We start from the raw sequence: 20,571 nt of genomic DNA, 5'->3' as shown, positions 1-20,571 counted from the left end.
TTGAGGAGAAACATTGCCCCATCTTCTTCTCATACACATACCCTTGTGCAAGGGGGCAAAATCAAAATATTGGTGTTTCCATCTCTCTAGATCCTCCTTATTCTCATAGAGCCTATCTTAAACATTAAAACATTTGTAGAGAAGATTATGTCATGCATTTTATTCATGATCTCTCTCCCCATATAAAATTAATCAATGATGATGCCTTAGGTTACAAGGATCTTCCTTCCCAATCTATCAAAGAGGACATGCATGATTAAAGAAAGGAAAGTCATCCATAATATATTCCTTCTTCATCTACTAATCCTTTCATTCCTTTTAAACATCCTTACACTAAAAAAATTCCAAGAAATTTATTATAATGTTCCCCCACCTTCTCAATTAAAGTATTCTTATAAGAGTGGATTCAACATGATATCAAAACAAGGTTTTAGAGGACAAGGACTTGGAAAATTTGAACAAGGAATTTGACTCCCTATAAACCCTCCTACACAAATAACCACAGAAAGCCTAGGAATGATAATAGATCCCCTATGTATGAACTCGTTAGGATTCAAGACTTCAAAAATCATCTTGCAATACAACAAGCCATTAGTTCTCACAAAATAGATTCTTCTTCAAAAACTCCTTTTTATTCATTTCATCAAACCCATGATCATCTTGCCGATGATTGTCCCAATTTTTAAAATTCAATAAAAGGACTTATCAATAGTGGTAAAGTTAAAATCATGGATGACAATTCTTCCTCTTCTAATAATAACTCTTTTCCTCAATCTCAAAAGAATAAACCAACATCTATTAATGATCAAGAAACATTAGCAACTAGAATCTTTTGAAGATTTAAGTATGATAAGAATATTGCTTTTCCTTTAATTAGAACTAATTATAGTTACAATAATAAGAAAGGTGATTTACATTGTCTTTTTTATAATTGTTATTCTCATTCTCTTGGAATGTGTAAATCATTTAAATAATTTGTTCAAGAACAATATGATCGTGCTTGTATATGTCTTTTAACAGAGTGTTTCTCCTCACTCTATGACATAAGAAGTTAACTTAATTGGGGGCTCTTTTTCATTAGAGGTGATGCTTCTTCAAAATCAAATATCTTGGGGTAGCAACATGATTTCCCCTCTTTCTTTCCTCTTCCTAAAATTTTTCGTATTTTCTTTGTGATTGCATTATTTATAACTTGATGTCCTTTCTTGCATGGAATTATCCTTCATGTGAGCACAAACTTGTTTCTTGGCTTGGACCTATTCCTTTCTTGAGATGGTACACCTTTTATGAATAATCTCTCCTTAGAGAGAATTTGTGAGCCATCTTCTATCTTGCTCTTTCTCTTTGAAGATATTGCCTCTTCTTGTGAGTTGCATAATTCAGAATGTGATTCCCTTTCTTTCATAGGATTGTTCTCCATGTGAATACATGTGTCTCCCTTATGAAAATATATTCTTTGTTTGAAATGGCATGTCTCTTATGACTAAATTCTATTTAGAAGATGTGTAGTTTTTCTCCTTGTCCTCTTAATTAGGGGGAAAGGATGGCTCTTTTACCTCTCTTTCTAATGTATTACTCTTCCCTTTAGGGGTTGCATTTTTCATGTGTGGATATACTTTCTTGCAATGCTATGTCTCTTATGATTAAATACCTCCTTAGGGGAATATGTTTGATCTTTGATTTTTTCTTTGTCTCTCTTTGAAGATTACCACTTCTTTTGAGATGCATTTTACATATACTAATTTCTTTTCTTGCATTGGATATTCATTCATGTGAGTTTATTGTGCATTTCCTTATGCTTAATCTCTCATCCAAATATTGTGTAATATTCTCATTTTCCTTACACTTGGGAGGAAATGAATGTCATCTCCTCCTCTCTAAGGATCTACTTTTCCTTTGTGGAGTGGTGTTTGTTCATTATTGGGTATCATTCCTTGTGTGAAGTTATTGTTTTCTCAAGAATTCTCTCTTATAAAATAGGTGTAATTTCTTGGCTACAACCTCTTCTTCACTTATAAATGTATATCTATCATAAATTCACTCCACACATTGGGTTAGAAGTATGTCATCCTTCATCAATAATCGCTTTCACCTAGTAATAGGAGAAAGGTATGAATTCTTATTCTCCTTCCCTTCTTTGGGTAGAAGATGTTATGTTTGTTCAAGATAGATTCTCTTGGAGGTAGATGTCTTTTGAGAAAATATTTCTTCTCCTCCAAGGATCCCCTTTACACTTGTTGCAAGATATCACTTTTTCAACTATATTATCCTTGCTTGAAGAGTATTCCCTCTCTAGCTTGGATTTATGACATTGTTGCCTAAAGGATATCTCCTTGGTGTTTAAGGTAATGTATTCTTGACTCTAGCTTCCTTAAGATATCAACATTAACCTATGTTGATATCTTAGTGGGGGGTGCCTCCATACCACTCCCTTGTATGATATTGTACTATACCTCTTGCATATCATTTTTACATGTCTTAAATTGCATGTTCATTCTTAGATTTACAGTAAAAACTCTTAGAGCGGGATGCTTCACACTCAAAACCATATACAATATTTGATATATGTCTTAGATGGGGTTAACACATCACCAAAAATAGAAAAGTCTTAAATGGGATAGCCTCGAAACCAAGCATGTATCTTTGTCTTAGAATTTACACATTTTCACACACACAATCACCCCTTAAAATTTGCATTTACATTACATGTCTTAAACAGGTTAAAGTACACTAAAAAATAAAGCAAAGACTCTTAAATGGAGTGCTATATACTTGAAACTAGACATCATTTGCACACATGCACGAGGATGGGTGGAACTAGCTAAAATAGCTAGACTATTCTTACTCTCCTCCCTAGATGGATCACCTAGATAAAAACATCTAGGGGTGAGTTGTCCATCATGTCCTTTCTCACCATGGATCACCTACATAAAAACATCTAGGGACAAGTAGTCCATTCTATCTTTCATCATTCTTCTCATGGATCACCTTGATAAATACATCTAGAGTGTATTCATGCTCTCTCTTCTTCCTCTCATGAACTCATAGTTTTTCTATTGATAGTTCATGGATGATGATTTCTTTTCTCTTTAATGTGATCATTTGTATCCGTGAAATCACATTTTCAAGAATGATATTAGTTGTTGAGACATTTTGATATTGAGGTCTCTTTGGCTAGTTGACTTGGGGTCTTGTTTTGGGTCTTGTGTGCCTTTGTATCTTTGCCTTTGTATTTTATTTATTTATTTGTATTTGTATTTTGTCTTATTTTATGTACCCTTGCATATGTTTGAGTGAGTTAAGATCCTAAGATTGGGGGTGGGCTTCCTCAAAATTAGTGATATTTTATACTCCTTGTGATCTTTCTCTATGTTCTTCATCTTCATCTCCCTTTCTTCTACTTTACTGTGAGTATTTTCATAAGCCCATACTCCTGCTAAAGTGGGGACTAAATTTAGCATCCTAAAATTGCATCCTCTACAATTTTGACCGTATTTTTGTCTCTCACCCTACCTATCTCATCCCCATGCTTGATTGGGACTTGTTTATGCCTCTTCTATGCATCCAAACCTCATATTTGCATCATAAAAATTGCATAGCCCTTTGATCCTAGCCCAAATTGGGGTAGGACCAGAGCCCCACACCCTACTCCTCGCTAATTGGGACCTATCTTGGTCTCTAGGCCCTATATTAATTTTGAATGGGAAATGAATCCCCTATCATGGCCTCTATATTTTGACAATAGGCAAGTATATAAGGAGGTCTTCCTCTCTCAGTTTGATATAGGATCATACATTCATGAAGGCAAAATTGGATCTCAAGCATTCAAGTGTTCAAGCATCCAAGCATTCATCATGAAGCATTCCTCAAGGTTGCATAGTTGTCATTTATCCATTTGCAATCACGTGTGTGTGTTAGGTTTTTTTCATGTTCATGTCATTTCATACAACATATGTGATTACATCTAATAAGGAAAGAGTCATCATCATCTATTGCATATCTGAAGGTATACCTTTCCATCATTTATTTCAAGTATTTGTAGTATTTCATTCAAGGTTGATTCCAAACCGGGGTTTGAATTAGGCAAACCCCTATTCCCAAACCCTTTTTTCTTCTTTATGTGTGCAGCAAGGATGTGTGCAACCGTACTTCTAGAATTAAGCTTTATTTTTAGAGAAAAAAAACCCTTTTTGACATGCGGAAAGTTCGGAGAACCAAGTTGGGGGTGACCCCAAATTTTGCCCAATTTTGAGGAGTAGCTCAAAATTATCTCAAACTTCTCATATCGAGGTGCACAAATGAATCTCGAATCTGTAGCTCACTATTTCCGCCTATTTTGTCTTCAATTTCAGCACTTGACTTATGCAACTTACAAAAGAGGGTCAACCACATTCCAATTTCAACCAATCTACTTAGTATTCAGTCCTTGCATCATTTAGGATTGGATCTAGTAGATTCAACCCCTTCTTTTATGTAAAGTTTCCCTAAGTGAAAATTGAGCTGAATGATTTTCCCCTTTCAAGTGGCGAATCTGCTAAGCTCCCAAACTTTCCACTTTACACTCCCTTATTTACTTGATGGTACTCTCGTCAAGATTATTTTTCATGTGGTCATGCAAGTCTTGCATTGCACTTGAAATTCTTCACCATCATCACTTTTTGTCTCAATTTTGTGTAAATTTCCTAGTTGCATGATTAGTTGTGCATGGGTACCTAACATGCCCTAGTTTTCAAGATCCATAAAAATTGCACCTTCATAATTAGTTTTGCAGAATAATTTTTCTCCTTAAGTTTCACTTAAGGGGAGTGTTTGTGTGAATAAGGATATTTACTAACTAGATATTGGTTACAACCTATTCACACATGTTAAATTTACTTCTAGAATACCTTAGTTGTCACATGACACTATCATTTAAGATTGTCTAATTTAGTTATCTTAGGTGTCATTCTAGATATAGATGAGTCAACATTATGCATTTAATTGTCTCATAGGGTAGTTGTAACTACTCTCTCCTCACTTACCAATATAAGCAAGCTCATTTGTACATTATATCATATCGATTGATCATCAATTTATAGAAACTCATTGTAAGTTCTTGTCTAGCTAGCATTGTATTTCAATCTTGTTGTTCTTCATTTCTCAAGTTGGAACATTCTTATGTGTGGTTGGATAGTTTCCTGGCTCAATCCCTTGAAGTCTGCAACTTCATGATGGAATAATAATCTCTCCAAAAAATTTAGGGTAATACATTTTTATGTTTTTTCATAGACATGGTAGTTTTTCTTCTTTCATAATATTTCTAAAAAATATATAGGGTATGTATTAAAACTATTGTTCTATAATTTTATAGAAAACCTTGTTTGATATAGGCAATCTCTTGATATTTTAGGTTTTGATATTAATTATGAGACTGATATTTAAATTTTAGCTTATGATAATTCAATGTAGAACATTATATATATGGAGTGTTTATAATATAGTTTCTTTTAGTTAAATATAGGATGTATAAGAAGTCATACACAAAAATAATATTTGATAATCAATAGATAATGTATTTAAAAGACTACCTATTCTTTAAGGAGAAAAAGTGATAGTGACTCGGATGTATCAAGTGACACTAAGGTTGAATTTTTTGTCTTTCAATACTTGGAATTTAGGGAGGATGAATTGTTTGTAGACAAATTCTTACAATTATATAGGTAGAAATTTTTAAATTAAAAGTAAATTGTTGAATAGTTGTAGACAAATTCCTACGAATATATAACTAGAATTTTTTTAAGAAAAAAGTAAATTGTAGTCCCAAAGCTAATCGAGGATGAATACATGGGAACAAAAAGGAAATAAAGGAGACTAATAATGGTAATAAATTCCCTTTTGATAATTTTCATCTTAAATGTGGCTCTAAGGGTTTTTTGGGAAAATATTATGGAGTTTAGGATTCTTCCTTTAGCACAAGAGTTAGGAAATGGATTGGTATTTCCTTTCATTTAGTTCAAATATCTCACCAATCCTTCAAATAAGAAGAATAGTGAGATAAAATCATAACCAAAAAGAAATGTTTCATTTTTATGTCAAGGGTTTAATCAATGTTGACATTTATTCAACTATAGAGAGCTCACTTTTAACTTATTTTACTTACTCTTAGAGAAAAACTTGAGTATTTTGAGATGATGAATCATCATTATCTTTAATTATTATTAGTGTTGTTTGTTTAGTAGTCTTGTATGACTTTGATAGGTTTAGTTATCACAAATTCTTCAATTGAGGTTGTAGAAATTAATTTAAAGTTTGAACTCCTAATCATTTTGTTTCCTAAAACATTTATTCTCGGTGAGGCTTGTAATTGATTCCTCACCTTTTTTAGAAACATAAATTGATTTATATATTTAAATAGATTTATCATTAAATAAGCATGACATTTTTATAACATAAGTAATTATTAAATTATATCAATTTGAGTGAAAATTACAGAGTGACATTTAATTATAGTTGTAGGAAAAGTGGTAATTATTTGTAGTCCCAAACAATAAAAATATTATGAAATTAAATTTAAAAAATTCACCCAAAGATATTTATATTTTGGAAAACCTTACAAGTTGATATAAATTAAGAAAGAAAATATGGTGACTTTTATTCTATAAAATAACAAATTATGATAAGTTACATATTTTCAATATATATAATATTGATGAAGGTGGGAGACTCTATTACATGATGATATTCCACTTGTAAATATATGAACCAATTCAAAAGTCATATTGGTATTGGTTCAATAATAATTTTGCTAATAAGATTCTTTGTCTCAATGCTAGAGACACTAAATCCATCTCTTTCTTTGTACAAAAGTTGAAGACCTTTTGATAAATTATATGCATTATCTTTGCTAACTAATGGAACATTATCTAGTTTCAAATATTCCCAATTCAATTCTTTAAGTCTTTCATCAATTAAAGAATTGAGATAGTTGAGTGCATCTTCCTCATTTGATCTAGGGTGGTCTTTCATGTAACATGTTATACATGATACCACTTCTCCACGATCCGCCTCAGCCTTCGCAATAAATATTATTTTTTTGTGAGATGTAAATTATGCCTAACTAAAATCTATTTTAATTGATCATATACGAATAAGCATGAGGCTATGAATGCTACATTTTTCAAATATATAACATACCTTAAAAGTCCTTGTGTCACCTCTTAATCTGAGGGTTAAGCCTAATAACTCATCAAACCTTGATGGATAATCAATTTCTTTGAGAATTTCATCAGAAAGAGGTGCATCTAAAGTTAACACGGGTTGCAAGGTCACAACACGGGATCCAGCACTCACTTTTCCATTCTCTAAATATTCCTCTAAAGACGGTGTATAACCCATAGCAAGCCACTCTGCTTCTTTCATGTAGGCATCTATATAAACTTCCCACTACATTCAAAAAACATTCCAAGTTAATATTAATATTTTATGATAATAAAATAAACAAGAAAAACCAACCAAATCAACCTAGAAAATAGATATTAAGTCAAATAACCATATAAATTTTTAAAAATAAAATTCAAATTTCTTTAAAATGTTGAGTAAAACTAGTATATTATTATTAAGTTGACCATATTAAGTATGTATAATATAATATCTAATTTAATGGAGAAATGGAAATGGATACAATATTTAAGTTTTCAATATTGTATTCATATTGGTATTGCAAGTAAAACTACTATATTAAAGTGCAATTAAAAAACCAAAAGAAATATTTAATATACCTCCACCTTGTATACTAGGTCTCTTATAGAGAGGAAAAATAAGAACCTAAAATTTACTCTTTTTAATAAAATAATTATAATCTATCTACATTTTTTTCAATTAACGAGATGAATATAAAATTATATATATGTAGTGAGAGAGAGAAAAAAATATATTTAATAGTCGTGTGGCAATATCGGCAGTAAAATTTGAACATTATATCTAGGAATTATAGCTAATCCTTCTAGGGTGCTTAATATTTTCTCCCATGTCTTTTATAACTATGATATGTGATAGGTATAAAATTATATTTTTAAAATAGGCTTGCATATTTATTTTTTAATTAAAAATTTATCCCACTATTTATCGTCATTTTAGGAATGTTTACTTTAACTAGGACTTCTAATTCACGAAAAATATTATGAATAATTATTTTATCATCATGAACTTTCCATTTTTTTAAATATTGCAGACATTTAAACACTGCATTGGGACTTCCCTAATTTCTAAAATGTTTCAAAGTGGACAAATAATTTTTCCCTTCATTTAATCTAAGATATATTTCATATTGCATTGTGTGAGATACAATCTCATGGCCTAGTTACATTGTTAAAATTTTAAAAAATTTCTAAATATTGTATTTGAATTTATCTTGCTAAAAATTATGTTAATTTAAATAGAAATGCTATAAAAAACATTTGCAATGTAGATCTATGTTTGTACCTATATTTATTTTAGATGTAGAAATAGATAATGAACTTGACACTAAAATTGTTATGTGCTTCTAGTACCTCATCAAGAACCTATGGAGTGTTCTTTGTACTATCATCATTATTCTACTCAAAAACATCTTTTCATTATCTTCCCACTAATGGAATCACCCATCTAGTTGGAGCTACTTCCTGACGCCTCCTTCTTAATGAATAGACTATGCTTATTTCTTATGGAGGGGAATTAAGCTACATGTAGGTCATTGTCATGGTTTCTTTTGTACATATATTATTTAGTTAGGGAGGAGTGTTGCTACTTACAATCAAATAACCCCATATAATCCCTCCCTCATCCTAGTATATCATCCTATCTTAGTGATAGAATGTGTTTTGTGTTTCTTATTTTGGTTGGGTTCCTTTAGTTACATATTTTAATTTTGAACATTTTAATAGTCATGAATACCTACCAATTTCATTCCATTCTAATATTTTTATTATATATAAAAAAATTGATTAATAAATGAGACCCAAAGAATATCATTTTTATAAAAAGCTATTGTAACTACTAAAAGGGTATATAGGGTAAATACTTCGTAAATTAAGTAGAATTTTTTGACATATTAAATAATAAAATTAAAGGTAACTCTATATTTGGTAATAAGTAAAGAGACCATCTTAGTTAATATTATTTACAATAAAATTTTACAAACATTATATAAATAAATAAATTCTAGGTCAATATAGATTCCTATTTTTTATAATAATTAATAAATATAAGAAAGGATAGTAAAACTAAACTCTTTAAAGACAAGGAAACAAAAATAGATTAATAGATCACTGGAATTGACAAGAAAATTATTTTAAATATAGCTTATTTTGTATGTTATTCCCTTTTCAGTTTAAAATCACATATGCAATTCATTTTAGTTTTTCACAAGGGTTCGTATTTTTAAAAGTATTATATATTGGATGTAAATAGTAATGCTACGGGTTAACATTTTAAAAATAAAATAAAATAAATATCTTAACCCAATAAAATTGATTTTATATATATATATATATATATAATTATTAAAATGAATTCAAACTTATAAATCCATACAGCTTTGCGTGCATAGTCAAGTGTGTCTCTGCCTTGAGTTTTCTTTGCCTCTTCAGCCATGTCCCTTAGAGCTTCATCAAAAGCCTTGAATGCCACTTTCATAAATTCAGGAAGTCCCTCTGTGGCTGATAAATCCCACCTTACATAAAGCACAATAAAATTTATTACTATATTTTCAATAAATTGATGAATATTCATTAAATTAATTTTTCACTATACATTAATGTCTAGCGAAATGCATTGGAGTGAGTACACTCAAGAAAATGAAAAATTAAACCCATTTACATTTTCCCACCCTTAACCAAAATAAATAGTAGAAAAAATGAAAAGTAATGTACCTAGATAAATAACTAGCTTGTTTAAGCCAATCCTTATTATCACCCTACTTGACCAATAATAATAAATGAATACCTTTTAATGGCTTTTGTGAATATTTTGAGCTCATCCAAAGTTCCATATGTATCATAAATATCATCCAAATATGTGACAAGTGCAGACAACTTTGCAAACCCAATTCTAAAAGCAGAATATTTGGGTTCAATACACCCTCCAGCTGCCCAAAGATAATATTCCACATGGCGATGGCGAGAAAACTCTAGTTTAGCCAACCCAGACTCTGTCCACCATCTAAAATGTATACATAATGCTTAATAAACTTGATTTTCTAGATATTCACTAATAATAAAATTGTAAAAAAAATTAAACATCAAATTATACAAATATCTTTCATAATATGAATTTCTCACCTTGACAAAATTTGAAGCTCTTTTTGTTGTACTGATTGAATCATATTAAAGTCCAACTTTGCCAATTCTAATAGTTTTTCATAAAAAGTACTACAAGAATTCAAACATTAGGATGTGAAATTCTCATAGGGATCATAAAAATAATTTACAAATGTTAAAATTAAAATATTCACTTTTCTTTTCTATTAAAAATTATAAAATATTCAATGCTAAATTTTGAATTATCATCCAAAGTTTTAAATGAGAAATAGATAGAGATGATATAAGGTATTGAAATTACTTGTTGATGTTCTTGGAAGCCCATGAACTATCTTCTCCATATATGTCAAGATAGGTCCTTGTTTCCAACCTAGGTACATTGGTGTGCCAACCATACTCTAGATTGAATTTTATCTATTACATCACATATATTAGAATTTGATTTTAGAAATGGATTCATAGACTTAACATGAAAAAATTTAAATAAGTATATATACCTCTCTTGAAAGATTTAAATTATTTATCTTTGGTAGAGCTTGTTTCAAATATGTAGTAGAAAAGGATTTTGCACCATCCATAGCTTTCTCCTCAGGAAATGCAATGAGTGAAGCACGAAATAAATTTAGAATGCTTTTAATCTCCTCCTCATTTGGCTCGCTCTTCAAATGCATCAAGTTCTTGTCTTTAGGTATGAATTGTTGTAACATGTCTGCATTGGTAGAAGTTAGAAGCAATATAAAATTTTGTAAATAGATCAAAGGAAATTTTAATGGCAAGATTTACTACATTTAGAGAAAAGAAGAAACTCAAATTATAAATTTAAAAAAACTATTATAATCAAAAAATAACTATGAAGATGCTCAAATTTTGAACTGCATTAGAAACAAAACACTATTTAACAGTCAACAATTTAATTCTAATGGTAAACCCCTTTATTTTTTCTAAGATATTTTATTAAACTAATCATTAATTTTGAAATAAACGCAAAAGAATTTGAGGCTCCTCTATTAATTTTTTTTTCAAATATTTAATATCAATTTTAATCTATTTAATTACTAAATTTTTGTTTCACTTAAATATAATTGATAAATTATAATGTATTTAACATTAATATTATTTAAAAAAGATCTAAAACAAACAATTTTGTTTTTAAATTTTTTAAAAATTACATCTATATAAATTATGGTATAATATTATATTTTAGATCAAATCAATCCAAAATCAAATACATAAAAAATAATAATCTTTTTAAACAATCAAAATTTTATACGTTACAAAAAATGTATTTATTCTTTTTAAAATTAAAATTTACATTTATTTTTATTTGAAAAATCTTATGTTGAACGATTTATATAATCTCAAACACTATATATATTAAAAATATATATTCTTTTAACATAAATAATCTAAAAATTATACAACTCAATAATATATGTTTTCTTAAGGTGTAGATAATAAAATTTTGAATCTAGAACAATATATCTGATATTATAATAGAATATATAAATTTAATTAACCCTTCTATGATGTTTGTTTTCTTAAGATGTAAATAATAAAATTTTGAATCTAAAACAATATAACCGATTCTATAATAGAACACATAAATTCCATTAGCCCTTCTAAGATGTCTTAAATTTGAAATTTTATGGACAATCCCATTCCTGCATAACAATAGTCTAAATACTCATTCTATAATAGAACACATAAAGTCTACTGACCCTTCTATGATGTCTTAAATTTGAAATTTTATGAACAATTCCAAAACTGCATAACAATGGTCTAAATAAGGTTTAAAGTTGTCTAAATATTTTCTATAAATTCTAGATAAGTTCTGAACTTAAATGAAAAATAAACCTGAGGAGATGCCATATCTGTGTAGGCGAAGAATTTTAAAACCCAAGGCTGAGGTGTTTAGATCTGCATGAGTACTCTCTCTTCCACATCCAATGCCTTTGTCACTCCAATATCTGCTATTTAAATCATTGTTAGGAATGAGAATCATGCAAATGAATATAATTTCAAATTACATACTATATTCTTAGCTTTGATTTGTTTTTATGGTCCATATTCTTAGTTTTGATTAGTGTATTACATACATATGACAAAATTACTTTGTCAATAAAGACAAAACCAATGTTTGTGACACTTAAATGTATGACAAATAAAAAATCATTTTATTATTATTTTTATTTTATATTATTACTGCAAGATTAATAAATAGAAACAAAATATTATAAATTCTACACTATTTTTATGTCTTTCTACATACTTCACTTATATTCCTTTAAAGATAAACATGCTAATTTAAGTACTTCATCTGAAATCACCCTAACCCACTTATTAATATAATATCAAATAAATCATCTAAACAAATCAAAATTTAACATGTTTTCAAATATTGTATATTTAAGAATAGTTATAAACAACTAATGTGCATTTTTGTAAGAATCCTGACTGTTTTCTTGAAAACTCGAGTTACAACAGAACATAGTGCAAACAAAGATAATAACATTCATCTTGAAGCTTAAAAACAAATAAACCTGTAAACATAGTCAAGAGCATTTTTTATTTCAGTTTGAAAATGGCGGTCGATTCCAAGGCGTTCTACATGGTCAACCAGTGAAAGATGTTGATACAGATCCTCTGCAGATGAAGACTGTACTGGAAGCGCATTGAACATGTCCTTGACATCCTTAATCAGCTTCTCAGCACGTTCACCATAAGAGGGAGCCTGTGATGTGACCCATCAGAGATCCAAGGAGTTAAACAAAAATATATGAGAAATAGATCCTAAAGAAAACTCTAGAAACTAAGTATTTAATCATTAACTGAGCTCAAAATAAATAGTAAATTAGCTTACCTCATAAGCTTTTGAGAGAGATTGTATGAAATCATCATCCCACAAGTTAGGGTGATGATTGCCAATGCGTCGTGTTATGCCTTCATCAGTGGTTATCACTGCCATATTGATGGTAGTTTTAGCAAGTCTACTGCGCGCAGGGATTTTCTTTTTAAGGTATGGCGTATTGAAAGGCTTGTGATAAAAAAGAGGCTTATGGATTGGTGGCTTCTGTAACTTGTGTCCAACCATACTGCAAGGCAATGGTGTAATGCAACGAAGAGACATTTTGGCTCTAATGCTAGCCTTCTCTTCTCTTATCTTGTTTAATCCGAGGTTTCTCCTCCACTCCAATTTATAGAAGTCCTATGAAACATGGAGATACCAAACTAGTCTATCGCGGAAACCAGTTTTCTACGTCGTTAAACACGTTGAGACCTAATTCACTGCTTATGGCATGGGTTAGGTGAATATCTGGTAAGGACTTTTGAAGGAGAGAGATAATGGCATCCTGAAAAGTATGATTGATGTGGACAAGCAACTGCTTGTCTTCAAATTTACAGGCCATATACGCCAAGTGCCGAGCATATTTTCTGTAGTCCACAAAACGTTGGTCCTTTTAGGAAAGTAGGATCGTACCATCGTGTATCATCATATGGATTCTCATCTATTACTTCCTCCAATCCTAGAATACCTACCTTGAAAGACATAGATTAACATTTCCCTTTCTTTCATTGGAATGCAATTTGGAAATCCATGCATAGGTTTTTCTATTTAAATCCAAATCATTTTCCCTATTATATGCTTGCCAACTTCTTGATTTCTTGTTATCTTCACCAAGCTACTTATTCTCTATTACTCATACATTAATATTGTGAAAATTTTCTTCTAGGGTTGTTATTTTCTACATTGCATTCATATAAGTTTAAACAAAAAATATCAACTTTAGATTGTAGAAGATCTAGTGAAATTATAGAAGAGATGAGTTTTCCATATTCCACGAAATTCTCATATAATTGTTTTGGATTCAGCTGTGTATCTAATATATTAGATCACACTAAGAAACCCATCATGTATTTTTGTATCAAAGTTATAGATCACACTAGTTGAGCCATCATTGCAATGTTGAGAGAATTATAATATGGATCATAGAAAATAATACTAGAAAAGGGGCTAGGGTAGGGGAATAACAATAAAATAAAAACACGTATTAAATGAATAATTATATATATTTGTCTATCATATGTATTAATATTTTATTTATTTTATATTATTTTAAGACTATTTTGTTTATTTTTATGTTATTTTCATTTGAAAATTTATTTTACTTTTATATGTAACTAGTATTCATTGTCTTATTTTTTATTTTTATTTTTTAAATTGATAGTTTCATTTGAAATATATATTAAATGATTTTAGAACCTACCCTCAAATATTCAGCATGACTGAGTAGGTCATATTTCTTTGCCATTTTTTTTAGGGTTTTCCAACCATATTCTGAAATAGTACCTTAGGTTCAATTGTTGTAGTTGTGCAAGATCTAATAATTGTACATTCACTTGTGCTTATAATATTAAGTTTTGTCACATATATATACTATATTACCAAATGTTGGTGAAAATGGACCAATACTTGGAACACAAGAGAACCTATAAATGTTATATAAAAAAGACTTAAATGTATTGATTCACAACAAAATAAATATTTTTGTTTCAAATAAAATGTCATCTCTATCCTAAGTTTTTCATTTATAAAATACGATGCTCGCTTAAACAAATACTATTATCATAGTGAAAAAATATTATTCTTGTGTGTACAACTATTGGGGTGGCAATGTATATGCATTGTATTTCATACTAATAATTTGTCTTGTCACAAATATAAAAGGTGAACACAATAAATACTTTGTTTTTTCATGAAATGTGAGGGATTGTCCAAAGGTTATAGTGTTCAACAATTGGTCCCTTTGTGTTCAATATAAGTTGTATTTTAGATAATAAAATGTTATTTTTATAACAACAAACATTTTTTTGTGTACAACTATTAATCCTTTAGTGTTGGATAAAAAAATTAGAGATAACACACATTTATGATTACTAATAGGTATTTGTTCATTTAAGTTGCATATAAGCTATATTTTACATAGAAATACGATATTATACTAATTACAAATCATATTATTTTATTTAACTACAAGGTATTTTTAGATTAAGTTTTTCGAATCTTTAAAAAGTTATTTTCTAGACACTAAGCACTAGATGTGTTATTTTGACGAGTTGCATGATGATTCACACCTTCAAACCTTATTTCTAGATATCTAAGTGTCCATTTTACATTTCTAAAAAGAAACAAAGGTCCTATGATAGTCCATGTGATGGCTACATGTTGACAAAGTTAACCCTCACGAATACTAGTCCCTCTCCCCTACCACTACAAGGAGACACATGACCATCACTAGTAGCCAACTGACTAGATACAAAAAGAAAGCACATATGGCATCACATCCCCTATGATATCAAGAGGCAAATGGGAACGCACCACAACCAATAGTATGGAGGCACATAGAACAAATCAAGGCATCAAAGGACAAAAATAAAGAATCCAATGAAACTATCCTATGTCAAAACTCCAATAAGGAATCGATCTACACTCTAATCAACCCAAACATCATTGACAAATCAATTAAATCAATTAATTATCATATCATTGGTCCTCCACTTCGGACCCCAATCAAGAGGGTGAGCGTTGATATCATCATGTATCAATTAAATAGTCTCATATAACAACTTCTTCTACTAGAATTGAAGGTTAACTTTGACATTATTCCATAGTTGGAAACCCTTATTGGCCACCCAATTAGCAGCCTAGTTCCCCACTCCCCTAATATGGGAAAAATGGGTATCATAAAAGATCTCCTTAATCTTTCTAGATTCATCTACTATTTCTCCTAGTTTCCTTGAATGCATAGATCTTCCATTGAAAGCCTCCATTATCACTATGGAGTCTCCCTCAACCCATAATTTTTTCCATCACTTCTTTGTAGTAATCATTAGCCCCACAATGCTACTCTAGCCTTAGTATTATTGTTGGTCTCTAACCTAAAGCTTTAAGAATAAAGAACCACAAGTTACCTTCAAAATTCCTAAAGAGTAGACAACCACCACTCGCTCTTCCAAGATTTCTCTTAGCCATTCCATAAAAATTAAGTTTAATCCATAATGGATGAGGAATCTACCATAAAATCTATTGGAAAGAGACATTGCATTGTTGATCAGATGTTGTCATTGATGGCAACTTGAGTTAGATATCTAGTCCAGAGATCATAATTCACTCATACTAGAAGATTGACTAAGGTTCGGTGAGGTCTAGTGAGAAGAATAGGTCATCCGACAGTGTGTATAGTGTTGTGGTTGGTGATTTAGTTGTGTTGAGTATTTGGTGTTGTGGATCTCAGAGATGCATGTTGGACGTGTAATATTCCTTATTTTGGATTTGTGGCCTCCAGTGTTGAGTGTTGAGTCAGTTGGTAGATTTGGTAGATAGGTTTTCTGGTAGAACAATGTTCATTGGCAATAATGTGTGAAGATTCATTGTGTAGATCATGCGAAGTAATTTTGACAATTTTTTGTGTGTTTGAGGATGTTGAGCTGACATATGGGAAGAATGTGGATATTTTGTTTTTCTCCATGTGATTATTTTTAATCAGATGGAGTCGACTTGTCTAACACATTTCATGTTGTGTGTTATGATTTCTTGGGCTAATATGATGAAGACCTAAAATATTGATGCGGATATATTAGGCAGATTGATTTCATTATTTAAGAGATCAATGATGGTGTGGAAAGTGTTTGTGAGCAATTGTGCTCAGTTTCACATGCATGGTTGAAATATTTGTGCTCTGGTATAATGTAGAATATCAAAACAAATCTGAGTAAGAATATGTGTTTTGTGCTTAACCTGAACTATACTTAGTCATTTTTTGATTCTATTAAATAGTTCAAACTTTCTTGTATCTTTCGTAATCATTTTTTAAGGTAGTGAGCCATCTGGGTTGTAGCCCTTATTGTAATTTTGAGTAGTGAGCTATAGGTAGTGTCCATGAATGCATGTGCATTCCCCACTATAATATTTATATTTACTCCTAATAGGGTATTATCTCAATGTGGGTAGGTTCTCATCATGGTTTTTCTCTTAACTTGATTTTCAATGTATAAATTTGGTGTTGTGGTGTTGTGGATGCTTGCCTTATGTGTTTACATCTTTCTTTTGTTTATTGAAATGTTAAAAATTGCAAAACATAGATTCACCCCCCCCGCCTCTCAGTATTCCTTAATTCCAACAATGGTATCAAAGCCTAGTTCCTCAAAAGGAGCCTAATAGCTTGAGGGAGATATGGGAAGGTGTTTTAATGGATTCCAATGGTCTTAGACAAAAATTACTTGTTGCACTTGATGATCTTGATCAGCCCAAAGTCAAAATCTAGGAATTGAAAACAAATCTCAAGGATGTTACAAATTCATTCAAACATTAATGGAGAAACTCATTAAGTCCAAGGAAAAGAGAAAGGAGTTTGTTCATTAGCTTAAGAAGAAATAAAGTCTAAGCATGGATTATGAAGCCTTGAAGGAACAGACAAAATAATGTGAGAAGATTGCCATAGATAATGTGGTTCAGAAGAATGAGATGGAAGCCACTGTAATCAAATTGGAGAGAGATTGAAGAAAGGAAGAAGAATGAGGAAAAGCTTGCTTAGTCTTTGAAAATCAAATCTGAAGAATGTTGCAGACTTGAGAATAAAAATTGACAATTGATGAGTGACCTTCAAGATGCTAGAGAACATGAAGAAGATCCTGGAAATCAGGTCCTACTTCTTAAGTTTGGCCTTGAAGCTGCAAATGAGTACAAGGAGAAGTTCCAGATCACCTCAGCAAGACTAGATGAGATGCTTGCAAGTCAGAAGAATCCTAATGATACTCAAGGTCTTGGATTTGAGAAGGGTGAAAGCTCCAAATCAAGACAGTATAAGAACAACTCAATAAATCCTTTGGTAAGGCAACCTAATGTTCATAAAATCAATGGCAACTATTTTTTTTCGCAATAAATTTGGTCATATGGCTAGTCAGTGTAGAAATAGGATGAATAATAATGGTTTGTCTTTTACCGGGCAATGTTTCAAATGAAATAAGTATTTTCCTAAGGCAAATGTATGGATAAGTGTGATGAATAACTTTCAGATCAGCAGAAATTTTAGATGTTATGCATCTGGTAGATTTGGACACGTTGCTAATTAGTGCAAATGAAGAAGAAATCAGATGAATTTCAGACCCATGCAAGGAAATATTGTTTGCTATGCTTGCAACAAATTTGATCACATTGCTAAGTATTGTAGAAGCAGAAATGTGAATAGGAGAGGTTTGAAAGACAAGAACAAGAATGTGAAGCCACATGAGAAGGGAAAATTAAAAGTTGAGGAGATCAGAGATTAGATGAACAAGACTTGGGTTAAGAAGAATGACGATAATGTAGTGAATGGGTTTGCACCTGATTTTAGTATTGGAACCTCATCTGGTAACTAAGCTAAGGCATCCGGCCTTAGGGGGAGGATCTCATGATAATCTTACAAACCCCTTGTTGGAGATTTGTACCTAGTTCCAACAGGTTGTAGAGATGTGTGTGACGGTTACAGATGGATTTCCAAAAAATAATAATCAGAGCTAATGATTTGTAGATGATCTTTTTGTGATCAAATTGGCAAGAGAGAATGAAGGAAGAAGAATGAGGAAAAGCTTGCTCAGTCTTTGAAAATCAAATTTGAAGAATATTGCAGTCTTGAGAATAAAAATGGATAGTTGATGAGTGACCTTCAAGATGCTAGAGAACATGAAGAAGATCTTGGAAATTGGGTCCTACTTCTTAAGTTTGACCTTGAAGCTGCAAATGAGTACAAGGAGAAGTTCCAGATCACCTCAACAAGACTAGATGAGATGCTTACAAGTTAGAAGAATCCTAATGATACTCAAGGTCTTGGATTTGAGAAGGGTGAAAGCTCCAAATCAAGACAGTAGAAGAACAACTCAATAAATCATCTGATAAGGCAACCTAATGCTCATAAAATCAATGGCAACAATTTTTTTTGCAATAAATTTGGTCATATGACTAGTCAATGTAGAAATAAGATAAATAATAATGGTTTGTCTTTTACCAGGCAATATTACAAATGAAATAAGTATTGTCCTAAGGAAAATGTATGGATAGGTGTGATGAATAACTTTCAGATTAGCAAAAATGTCCGATGTTATGCATGTGGTAGATTTGGACATGTTGCTAATCAATGCAAATGAAGAAGAAATTAGATGAATTTCATACCCATGCAAGGAAATGTTGTTTGCTATGCTTACAACAAATCTGGTCACATTGCTAAGTATTATAGAAGCAGAAATGTGAATAGGAGAGGTTTGAAAGACAAGAAGAAGAATGTGAAGCTAAATGAGAAGGGAAAATTAAAAGTTGAGGGGATCAAAGATCAAATGAACAAGACTTGGGTTAAGAAGAATGATGATAATGCAGTGAATGGATCTACACTTGATTTTAGGATTGGAACCTCATCTGGTAACTAAGCTACGACATCTAGCCTTAGGGGGAGGATTTCATGATAAGCTTACAAACCTCTTGTTGGAGATTTGTACCTAGTTCCAGTGGGTTGCAGAGATATGTGTGATGGTTATAGATGGATTTCCAAAAAATTATAATCAGACCTAGTGATTTGCAGATGATCTTTTGAGAGAACTCTATAAATACAAGGTATCATGAGGAGTTAGGGTTAAGTGCATTTATTATACCTAAAATTTAGGTATGCAAAGGATAAAAAGAAAATTGACCTTTCAATTCTCACTTTGTATTCGAATCGATTGAGCAGAAGAGCATAGTGAAGCAGAATTTCCAGAGACTTGGAGCAAAAAGAGGATTTATCGCATGATCTTGCATCTAATAGAAAGGTATTTATCAGTTGATACTTTTCAATTTGAAGATTAAATTTTCAGATATGGCATCTTCTAGTATTGTGACCCCATTGGTAGTAGATGTCACTGATAGGGAAAGACCTCATTTCAAGAAGGATCTGTATAAGTCAATGGAGGATGATCTGAGCGACACATTTTCATTAGTCCCTTACATAGTGTTGCATATGGGAGATATTAGGGCTTACATCCACTGTAACATTGAGGATCTTGGGAGTACTCAAATAATGAAATTATACACTCAGCACATGATTTACAAAATGGGAAACCTGAAACTTGAATTTAAGTTGATTGAGAAGGGTTTTGCATAGTTCATAAAATTTTTGATGTTTGATGACCCTGAGTGGGTTTGATACATCCTAAGAAGAATGCATGATGAATTTATGTGGCTTAACAAACCCTACAAGATTACAAAGAATGTAATTAAGGCAATAACATGTTT

General features: G+C 31.0%; 1 protein-coding gene across 1 annotated transcript; it reads right to left on the bottom strand.

Moving 5' to 3' along the window:
- Positions 1 to 6,606: 6,606 nt before the first annotated feature.
- Positions 6,607 to 13,468, bottom strand: LOC131862178 (alpha pinene synthase, chloroplastic-like). Its single transcript, XM_059214990.1, has 10 exons — positions 13,135 to 13,468; positions 12,815 to 13,005; positions 12,129 to 12,241; positions 10,772 to 10,983; positions 10,576 to 10,688; positions 10,296 to 10,385; positions 9,961 to 10,176; positions 9,550 to 9,688; positions 7,174 to 7,422; positions 6,607 to 7,050 (listed from the first exon to the last, which is right to left on the bottom strand). Exons 1-10 carry the CDS (start codon positions 13,399 to 13,401, stop codon positions 6,754 to 6,756), a joined length of 1,887 nt encoding a protein of 628 aa, XP_059070973.1. The 5' UTR covers positions 13,402 to 13,468; the 3' UTR covers positions 6,607 to 6,753.
- Positions 13,469 to 20,571: the final 7,103 nt, after the last annotated feature.

This window comes from Cryptomeria japonica, unplaced genomic scaffold (genome assembly GCF_030272615.1).
Source record: "Cryptomeria japonica unplaced genomic scaffold, Sugi_1.0 HiC_scaffold_39, whole genome shotgun sequence".
NCBI lineage: Eukaryota > Viridiplantae > Streptophyta > Pinopsida > Cupressales > Cupressaceae > Cryptomeria > Cryptomeria japonica.
The sequence above is the reverse complement of the archived record's forward strand: the minus strand, read 5'-3'. Positions and strand labels throughout refer to the sequence as shown.